The 10,438-nt window shown below is 38.2% G+C and overlaps 1 protein-coding gene, 1 long non-coding RNA gene and 1 other non-coding gene across 4 annotated transcripts; 2 read left to right on the top strand and 1 right to left on the bottom strand.

The window, feature by feature from the left end:
- The first annotated feature begins 906 nt into the window (after positions 1 to 906).
- On the top strand, positions 907 to 8,254 carry LOC113060713 (N-acylneuraminate cytidylyltransferase A-like). Of its 2 annotated transcripts, XM_026229862.1 has the most exons (9): positions 907 to 1,994; positions 2,072 to 2,078; positions 2,154 to 2,214; positions 3,973 to 4,125; positions 4,629 to 4,762; positions 4,944 to 5,038; positions 5,137 to 5,308; positions 7,582 to 7,741; positions 8,002 to 8,254. In XM_026229862.1, the coding sequence occupies exons 1-9, from the start codon at positions 1,093 to 1,095 to the stop codon at positions 8,235 to 8,237; spliced, it is 1,920 nt and encodes a 639-aa protein (XP_026085647.1). In that variant the 5' UTR covers positions 907 to 1,092; the 3' UTR covers positions 8,238 to 8,254. The 2 variants fall into 2 exon arrangements, with proteins under 2 accessions (XP_026085647.1, XP_026085638.1); XM_026229853.1 differs by having other exon boundaries at positions 908 to 1,994; positions 2,072 to 2,214.
- On the top strand, positions 5,418 to 5,558 carry LOC113068775 (U4 spliceosomal RNA). The gene has a single exon (XR_003279599.1). It is a non-coding gene; the product is annotated as a U4 spliceosomal RNA (small nuclear RNA).
- LOC113060732 (uncharacterized) lies at positions 8,065 to 8,982 on the bottom strand. The gene is made up of 3 exons (XR_003278285.1): positions 8,762 to 8,982; positions 8,273 to 8,304; positions 8,065 to 8,156 (listed from the first exon to the last, which is right to left on the bottom strand). It is a non-coding gene; the product is annotated as an uncharacterized LOC113060732 (long non-coding RNA).
- Positions 8,983 to 10,438: the final 1,456 nt, after the last annotated feature.

The following is a 10,438-nucleotide window of genomic DNA, read 5'->3' as shown; positions in this document are numbered from 1 at the left end:
ATGTAAATGTAATTTCTTCTGCCTTTTTGTCTTTCTGCCATTTTCTCCTCTGCTAAAGAAACTCTTAAGCCTCTTAAAAGTCCTTGTCCGTGCTCCTAACAAGTTTGACCTTAAGACCTCTTTTAGGGGTTAAGATGCTTTCTGAATTACTTTTTTCTTTACTAGGATTTTTTCTTTCATTTTAAGAGTAAACGCCCTCATTTCTAAGAATTTTCTTAGAATTTTGTCACTAGGAGCTACTTTTTGCATTAAGATTCTTTATGAATACGGGCCCAGCACTTCGAAGACTATATCATTAAACATGTCTTAAAAGTTTGATATTGCACGCATTTGCAATGACACTCTCTGTGATGATTTATCACCTTATTTATGCATCCTTGCAATTAAAAGCCATTTACACAAACACACATTTTTAGGAAAACTAAAGTAATTAAATGATTTTTGACTTTACTGCCACCGAATCTCAAATCAAACATGCCTTATGAACATCTGGAAGTGAATGAACATGGACATGCGGATTAATGCCAGAATCAATCAGAATGGTGCACACGCGTATTTATGGTGAATACATATACATTACTGCGCATAGACTGCAAGAAACTATGAAGAAGATAGGGCAGAATTAAAGGCACAGATGGATGAACAAAGCATGACACTTGAGCATTTATTAGGGAAAGCATCTGGGAGTATACACAATTTATTTTTTATTTTTTTGAAAAACACTGGGTTAAGTGAAAGAATTTAATAGGAAGGAATTCTCTTTTGTAAAGGTTTTATATACGTTTTTATTTGATTTATTTACTTATTGATTTTTTTGTTCACCTCTCCTTTGCTGTCATTCTAACACCCACACTCCAGTCTAGTAGGTGGCGGTAATGCACCTTTGAGATTAGTTGCCAACCGCCATTAAATCCCGAAGAAGAAGTTACCAAGCATAGACGGTAAACACGGCAAGCTACAGTCAGTGAGGAGTACTTGTTCGGAACCGGAGCTACGCCTCCCAGCCGCATCAGGATTTAAGATATACTTTTATCTGCCTGCTTATATTAATATATTGATATTGAATATCATATTGATTGATTAGCAACACTAATGGCCAAAGTTAGCGATAAGGTTAAGCAAAAGTCGAATCACGATAGTGCTAAGCGCCCTTCTATAAATCGAAAAAGACGCAATGATTCAAGCCCCGAAGCTGCTCTTGACCGTGGAGGGGGTAAAGTCATCCCTCTGGAAAACGGGGAGCAAAAGTCCAACGCAAAGCGAAGAAGACGCAATGATTCAAGCCCCGAAGCTGCTCTTGCCCGTGGAGGAGGTAAAGTCATCCCTCTGGAAAACGGTAAGCAAAAGTCCAACGCAAAGCGAAAAAGACGCAATGATTCAAGCCCCGAAGCTGCTCTTGTCCGTGGAGAGGGTAAAGTCATCCTTCTGGAAAACGGGAAGCAAAAGTCCAACGCAAAGCGAAGAAGACGCAATGATTCAAGCCCCGAAGCTGCTCTTGCCCGTGGAGAGGGTAAAGTCATCCCTCTGGAAAACGGGAAGCAAAAGTCCAACGCAAAGCGAAGAAGACGCAATGATTCAAGCCCCGAAGCTGCTCTTGCCCGTGGAGAGGGTAAAGTCATCCCTCTGAAAAACGGGAAGCAAAAGTCCAACGCAAAGCGAAGAAGACGCAATGATTCAAGCCTCAAAGCTGCTCTTGCCCGTGGAGAGGGTAAAGTCATCCCTCTGGAAAACGGGAAGCAAAAGTCCAACGCAAAGCGAAGAAGACGCAATGATTCAAGCCTCAAAGCTGCTCTTGCCCGTGGAGAGGGTAAAGTCATCCCTCTGAAAAACGGGAAGCAAAAGTCCAACGCAAAGCGAAGAAGACACATCGCTGCTCTTATTCTTGCTCGTGGAGGGAGTAAAGGCATCCCTCTGAAGAACATCAAGATGCTGGCAGGAGTTCCTTTGATCGGATGGGTGATCCGAGCAGCACTGGACTCTGGGGTGTTTCACAGGTTTGAATTAATGGGACGTCACTCAGTGATTGCTGTGCAATGTGGCAATAGATCTTATGCTGTTTATGTGTTTGCAGTGTTTGGGTGTCCACTGATCATGATGAGATCGAGGAAGTGGCCAAGGCTTGTGGGGCTCAGGTGCACAAGAGGAGTCCAGAGGTGTCCAAAGACTCCTCAAGCTCACTGGAAGCCATTCAGGAATTCAGCAGACACCACCCAGGTTGTAAATCAGGATCAGTTGTTCTGTATATAAGGGGTATGACTGCAGCTTGTAAAACGAGTATGTCCACCTAACTTTACTGCTGTTTCCTTAAAACAAAGAAACGGGGAATGCCACGTAAACGAGTTGTCAATCTTGCTGCCTGCCACGTCTTTGCTATTTGCATTGTAAATGAAACCTGAAAAACAGACTCTACAGCTGACAATTATTCATACACTGATGCAAGGACATTTTTATAATGTAGTTTGATTTTGGTATTTACCTGCAAAGTAAATTTTGGTTCTGGTGAATAAGGGTGGGCGATATATCAGTTAACATAACATCAGTTAGAAACATTCACAAAGAAAACACCATATGACAAAAAAAGCAAAAAGTGGTAAATGATTACAAACTCTGTAACGAGTTTTATTGCAAGGTCTATGTTGCCAATTCAATCAGTCAAGAAGGATGGGTTTCAAGAAATGTTACAGACTTTAGATTCCAAATATAATCTGCCTTCAAGGAGATATTTCAGTGAAACAGCTTTACAAAAACTGTTCAAGTCTAGTCAACAAACGCTGTCCCATAAATTGCAGGTCACCTATTGTGCCACGACCTCCGATCTGTGGTCCAGTAGAGCCTTGGAGTCGTACTGCAGAGCAGTGTCTGTGTTGTTTATTTTGTTCCTTTTATGTTTTCTTTTATATTAATATAATGTGCAAAAAATTTTGTGTTGTGTTCTAATATTTACATTTTGCAAAACACAACCTTTTTTAAAGAGGTAGTCACATTGTTGTTAGTCTATTACTAATAGAGTACTGTTTGCAGTGCAAAAAGTTAATTTATTACGTACATATATTGCACTGAAAAAGCACTGTTCTTTAAAAAAAATATTTAGTACAGTAACTTTAGTTTAAATCAATAAAAGCCTAAATCAATAATGTCTCATATCTTTATTTACTAGTAATTCCATACAATAATAGGTCAAATGCAGCAAGTCAAAAGACCAGCTGGACCTTCTTTGCCAATTTGCACACATTTCTTTAAAGGATTGCAAAATTATCGTCTGAATATCGATATCGAGATATTGAAAAAAAAATTAAAAATAGAGATATACATATTTGTCAATATCGCCCACCCCTACTGGTGAACCATATTTATTGCCATTCAACAAAAACACGAGAAAGACACAACACAGCTTGTTCCTCAAGGTTGCTAGATTTGGCACATTTGTCACAATATTTTGTCAAATTCAACACTCTTATCATTAAAGTTTGAGCAGTATTCTCTTTAGACCCCTGAAGGTTAAAAAAACGTGGGAAAATATACTCAGGGGCCTGTACCATGAAGCTAGATTAGAATTTGTTGAGCTACCATCATGGTACAGGCCCCTGGTTGAGCTGCACTAGAGAAGGCAAACGAGTGTTACAGTATATCACTACGTCAGACACGCTAGCTTTCTCAAGGCAGACGAGCTTAGAGTGGTTACAATCATCCGGTATAAATCACGCTCAAATTTATTTGATTTTGATGCAAAATTTACACTAAAGCTCGCAGGCGTCTATTGTAAGGGAAATTACATTTCCCAACCAGGCACCTACTGGAGCTAATCAAAACACACACTACCTAGTATGAGAGTCTGTTCAAGTACGGGTGTACCCCCCACCCCCAAAAATAAAGACTTTATTAAAGAGTATAATCGGACCCCTTTAAATGGCTACAAATGGAACACAATGGAAGCAGTGGTTGCGGTTAATGTAATTTAATGTTCTTGCGCAGATGTTACCGTCATCTGTAACATCCAGGCCACTTCTCCATGTCTGCACCCTCAACATCTCAAAGAGGCTGTGGAGTGCATCACTAAAGAAAAGTATGATTCCGTCTTCTCTGTGGTCCGGCGACACCATTTCCGATGGCAAGAGGTCAAGAAAGGTTTGTTGGAGTGCATTCTGTAAATGTTCAGTTTGGGGTCAGTACAGATTTCGAAGGGGAAATTTCACCTTTATTCAAAGAGGAAGCATTATATTGCTAGAAAGTAACACATTTATTGTTCTTTTGAAACTTCTATTCATCAGAGAATCCTGAAAACCGTTGCATCACAGTTTACACCAAAATATGTAACTGTTTTCAACATTAGCAATAATAGGAAACGTTTCTAATTATTATGTTCTTATTAGCAACAAATCAGCATATCAGAAGGAGTTCAGAAGCGGCGGAGTACTGGCATAATGGCTGCTAATAATTTAGATTTTGCCATTACAGGAATAAATTGATTTTGTTTGAAAATATTAAACTTATGTTAAATTGTAATCATTTTTTTCACCGTATAACGGTTTTCTTTTTTGATCAAATAAGTGCAGCCTTGATGGGCATAAGAGATTATTTCATTTTGAAAACACTAAGCTTTTTTTTTTTTATATATATATATATTCCAGGTTGCCAATGTACAAAGCCGTTGAACCTGAAACCATCTTGCAGACCACGGCGTCAGGACTGGGACGGAGAACTGTGTGAAAATGGCTCTTTCTACTTCGCTACCAAAGAACTTATAGAAAAGGGGCTACTTCAGGTAACATTTTGGGTTTTAAAATGAGTAAAGGCCACCATTTAACTTAATGACCTACATAATACCGGTATGTGACCAAAAAAAAATTGACATAACAATCCATAGGCAAGAAAGCATATTTTTCAGTCTCCTCAATCAACCTCTTTGTATCTTGCATAATTGTCATTTTTGTAACATTTCACAGGGTGGAAAAATGAAGTACTTTGAGATGAAGCCCGAGCACAGTGTGGATATCGATGTTGACATAGACTGGCCCGTTGCTGAACAGAGAGTGCTGAGGTGAAGGAACAACAGGCTCCATGCTACTTCATATCAGCAAACACACACTGTGCAAACAGTGCAAAGTCTGAATATGTGGGTGTGTGTATTTGATACAGGTTTGGTTACTTCGGGAAGGACAAACCTGAAGTTGTGAGGCTTCTGCTGTGTAACTTGTCAGGATGTCTGACAGACGGTCAGATGTACATCTCGGCTAAAGGAGAGGAGATGTTGTCCATCAACACCAGAGACCAGGCTGGCATCGACATGCTGAAGAAAGGGGGAGTGGAGGTGATTCTGGCTTGTTTGGCAACCTTGTGTTACTCAACTACTTATCCCATCATTAATGATCACAGGGGCTCCGACACACAAGTACTCAGACATCTTCTTTTGGTTGGATATCTTTACACAGTGGCAGTATCGTAGCCTATGAGGTTTATCCGAGGCATGATTATTGCTAATTGAAAACTTTACCCAATACCCCGCCGTGATGACATGAAATATAGTTGGAACTGGCAAATTTTGACGGTCTCTACAGAGACTGATCTATTAATTAAAGAAAGAAATGAGCAAAAAGTTAATACTCAAGGCATTCCTTAAAAATAATTTTGTTTGCCATAACCCGACTGACCCTGTCAATTTAGCACCGACTCAATTTTTTTTTTTGCTTTTAGTCCGACCGACTTGCAGATTGTAAATTTGCGTTAAGACCGACCAATTATTTTTTTACTCTTCAAACAACTAATACAAACGCAATAAAATACTATTAATTATATTTAAGTAAGTATTGTAAATATATAAATTGCCTTGGCCTACATACAAATGAAGGCTATCTTCTTTAATAAAAAACAAAAAAAAACCTTTGACGTCATCTGTGTTTACACGGATGTCACTCTATGGGCTGTGCGTTTGCTTGGTCTCATACTCTCACTCACTGTCAGAGTCAACGGTTCGCGATTGATAATGATGGCTGCGGCTGCAGTAAACTAAATGTTCGCGGTCACTGTTCAAAGGCATACGGGTTCGGGCACCATAATACATATTAAAAAATTCATTAAAACAGCTCGACACTGCTTTAACTTGGCACGAAGTTCTGGAAAAGCTGTGCCCAAATCTTTTCCCATCCCTTCTCCTCTTTAGTCTACAACCGTGACCGTGTCGACTGTCACTTTATGTTCGAAAATCTATTGCACGAATCAGGCACGAATTGACCAACACAAGTTTCGAAAACGAAAATATCGGAGCGGGTCCGGGTTTTTTTTTTTTTTTTTTTTTTTTCACACAGCAACTGCAGCTTCGGACAAACGCATAACAGCAAATAATACTTATGCACGTTTCTCTTTTTACATCAGAAATGTGAATTCAGCCGATATTCAGTCTCATACAGTTTCGGGCTTGAATCGCCTAGGGCTGTCAAAATAGCTGAAAAACTTTAATTTTTTAAATGCATAATTTCACTTAGGGTGAAGAAAAGCTTCTTGCTTTTCTTTTGAGGCTCAAACTATTACTGCATGTTTATTCAAAGCATTAGAATACACGAGTGTGAAAAAAACAATATTTAAAATAATGTTTATGAACCAATTATTATTAAGTTGCTTAAAGAACTATAAACAAAACAGCATCATGTATGCAAGCATTGTTAAATAAAAAAGGGCGGAAAACCAGTCACACAGAATAACATTTTTTACAATTAAATTAATACATAAATTTTACATGTCTTTCTAAACATGCGACTCTCTTGTGCAGACGCGAGTCCAACGGTGTCCCTCTAGAAAATGCGCGGAATATGCGTTCTGTGTGAATGGCTTGGTTTCAGTTTTGATGTAAACAAGATCTTTTTTTTTTTTTTTAGTGGCTTCAACTGGAAAAGGTAACATAACCTTATAATGCAATGGCACATACATCGTCATCGCATCTCGTGCGCGTACACGAGGTGAAAGATTAGACAGCAGATAGTGCGTGTCGAGCTCGTCCGCCTTTGAAAGTTGTGTAGACACAGCTGTGCGCGCGGCGAAATGGAATGTAACACGTACCAGGGCTCATAAGGCAGCTTCCTTAATGCACACCTAAAATTCGAATGCGCATTCGAATGTGGATTTTTATTTTAAATTCAACGAATATTCGAAAAAATATTTTTTTGACTGCTTAAGAAAATCGCCTATGCAATTTTTTGTTGTTGTTGAAATTTTATCATAAACAGCCATGTTGAAGCCTGCAGTAAATGTTTTGCATTATGGCAGTCCACTCTGCTTATTGTTTTTCGAAAATGTTGCACTCCTGTTTGTCATTGTGCACGTAACTTCACGCCAATAAATCATCAGAAATATTGGTCTTTACCAATATATTGAATCTTTACATTCGTCCTGCCTGTTGTTCGTGGATTTACCTATATTTGGTGTTATTTGCCATATAAAACTTTAGACATGCAAAATCGATTTTACAATCGATTCAATGAAAAAGAAAAGACCGACCTTACGACCCTTTTTTTATTATTATTACTGCAAACCAAAATATTTTTAAGGATGGCCTAATTTACTTTTTTTTTTTTCCTCCCTCTCCTCTAGGTTATTTTGATAGAAAAAAACCCCATTGCAAAAGCCTTAGCTAACCAACTCTCAAAGAGAATGAGCTGTAAGTTGCTGCAGAATGTGCGTGACAAACTGAAGAAGGTGCAGATGCTCATGAAGAAAAGAAGGCTGGAGTGGAAAGAGGTGGCATATTTAGGTGAGACGGGAGCTCTGTTTCTTCCAGTTACATCAGCCAAAGCCCATGATCAGTAAGAACATGGTGTAGCTTAGAAATGGTGTGGCTAATACAGGTTTAAAAGATTCAACCTCAATATTAACAACAAATACTAAAACCTATTACTTTTATAATTTAATCGTGCTTTAGAATGACTTAAACACATCAATGTCTCTTTAAAATAACTCAGTCAAAAGACAGAATGATTGCTCAAAATATTTTTCCTGACTTCTGTCTATCAGGAAACGATGAGCCTGATGTAAAGTGCCTGGAACTGGCAGGGTTGAGCGCAGCACCCAAGGATGCCCCAACAGTTGCGCTCAACCATGCCAAATACATCTGCCACAAAGAGGCGGGTCACGGAGCCGTGCGAGAGTTTGCCGAACACATCCTACTGCTGAAAAAGAAGGCCAAGTCTCAGATGGAGCAGGATAGAATTTGCAGAAACACTAAGATATCAACTATCAACTTCAAATAAACAGCCATGGGAACAGTTGTTTGTCTTTTATTTACCATTCCTTGATAGCAGTAAACAGGTGAAAAACCTCAAAAGAAATGACAAATACCAGTTATTATTTGAGTTGACAGCCAAACTAAACAATTCTTCACATTCACCTCAGATAAACCCAGTACTGTCATTGCAAAATACAAGGTTTCCACTTTTAAGAAGTATTTTCAGTAAATTATTCTAAGGCATCAACTATATCCTTTACAAAACAATCGTTATTTTAATTTTTCAGAATTTTCTTATCTTTTAACCAAGTATCTGTAGCCAAAAAATGTGACTATACATTTTTAACTGAATTAAGAACTTGGTTTATTAAGATTTCTACAAAGTTTAAATTACTTTTAACCATTTCAAAACACATTCTTTGTCAAACAATGAATTTGGCTTTTCTTACTTTTCCTTTACACCCCACAAACAACATTTGAATTTACAAATACCACTGCAAAAGTCCTATCAAAGTCAACAAGAGTTAAGGGTTTGTGTTTGGTGCTTACCGGCTGTCCTTCACAGTATTGTGGAAGGCTTGGTCTTGCACAGTCACCTTGATGACAAAGATGGTTTCCTTGGTCTTGTGGTGCCTTAAATGCTCCTTTGACTGCGGTCTAAAGACAACAGAGCCAGGTACTGGCACGCTCAGATTACCTGGAAGATTTGTTCCACCTGGTTCACCACTGATTGAAGGAGGAGGAGTTTCACCACTGAGGAGCTCCCAGGCAGTTTGTCAGCACAGCAATGGTGAAAGAAATCATGTGATCGATTACAGAAATACTACAGTATAAAATTGTTTTTCCATAATCATACAATTAAATTATTGAAATAAAGGCTCCTAATCCAGGGTTCCCACACATCCTTGAAAATAAATGTCCAATTATCCAGTCCTGGAGGATATAGGGTCGTCAACCGTCCTGTATATTGGGCTAAATGTATGTGCCCTGTACGTGACCTCCCTCGTCCGGTTTCTTTACTGCTAACCACTGACTGATACCACAGCAGTGTGCTGAATGCTGATTACATGACAATGATCACCAACACCAATCACAGTCACCCTTATGCAGTATAGGCCTATGTTAAGATAATCAGAAATCGTGAATATAACTGTGCAAGAAAGTCTGCGAAATCCACTGCCTAAGATCAGTTTCATCCGTATTTTGACTTCAGTTAATCAGTTTTGGCAAATACAAAAAACGTGATTATTTTTCATGAGTCCAACCTTCTTTCAATGGCCTATTGTAATCTTGCAAAATAGAGAAAAAAATAACATATTTACATTTACAACTAAAAGCTATACATCTATTAAGTTTTCTTTTATTGAGACGCCATCAGAATAAGAGCCCAAACAGCTGTCAAAAACATCACAATAATCCACACAACACCAGTATCAGTGTATTGTGAAGTGAAAAGCTGTGACTATAATCCATAATAATACCTCCTGAAAAAGTCCATCCCCTGTTGTCCTCTCACATCAGAATCCACCGACATAATTGTTTGGTATATCTGAACTGTATATCAGATAGTACAATAATTGTTTAAGGTCAAGTTTTAGTGATGATTTTGTTTTTATGAAAACACAGACTTTCACTACACACGGTAGAGTGTATGACCTGAGGGTGAGTACATTTTAAGTAAATTTTCTCTTTTGGTTTAACTACTACTTTATTGCAAACTAAACAAAGGCAGTTTGTGTTCTCAAAATATACACTAGAGGGCAGCCTTGTATAAACTATTTACTACATTACACACCTCAACAGAATATTATATTCAGCTGCTAAAATAATACAGTGTCAACACAGAATATGTCCATGAGTCTTAAGTCTACTAAACAAATGATAGTTGCTCAAATATTATTTTTGCATTAAACTGATTATTGCCAATAAAATATCAGAAGATATCAAAATAATAGAGCAATTTGTCATTGTACGTAAATCACAATCATCTTAAAACAATATAAAGTGACAGTCGCTCCATCAAATAAGGGAAAATTCCCTCAAGCCATCATCTGAATTTGTTTAATTTACCGGCTACTTAGACAACTTCATTTATATTTAGTAGATTGTCGCTATGGTACCCTAATTTGCATACTAAACGGTATCTTCGACAGTTTCTTCACCCTCGAGATTTTCTTTAGTGTTTGGCAGCTGTAAGTGACCTTTAGTTGTCTGTGTGATGCCTGA

Source organism: Carassius auratus, chromosome 4 (assembly GCF_003368295.1).
Source record: "Carassius auratus strain Wakin chromosome 4, ASM336829v1, whole genome shotgun sequence".
Taxonomy (NCBI): domain Eukaryota; kingdom Metazoa; phylum Chordata; class Actinopteri; order Cypriniformes; family Cyprinidae; genus Carassius; species Carassius auratus.
Note: the sequence above shows the minus strand (reverse complement) of the source record. Positions and strands in the feature narration are given on the sequence as shown.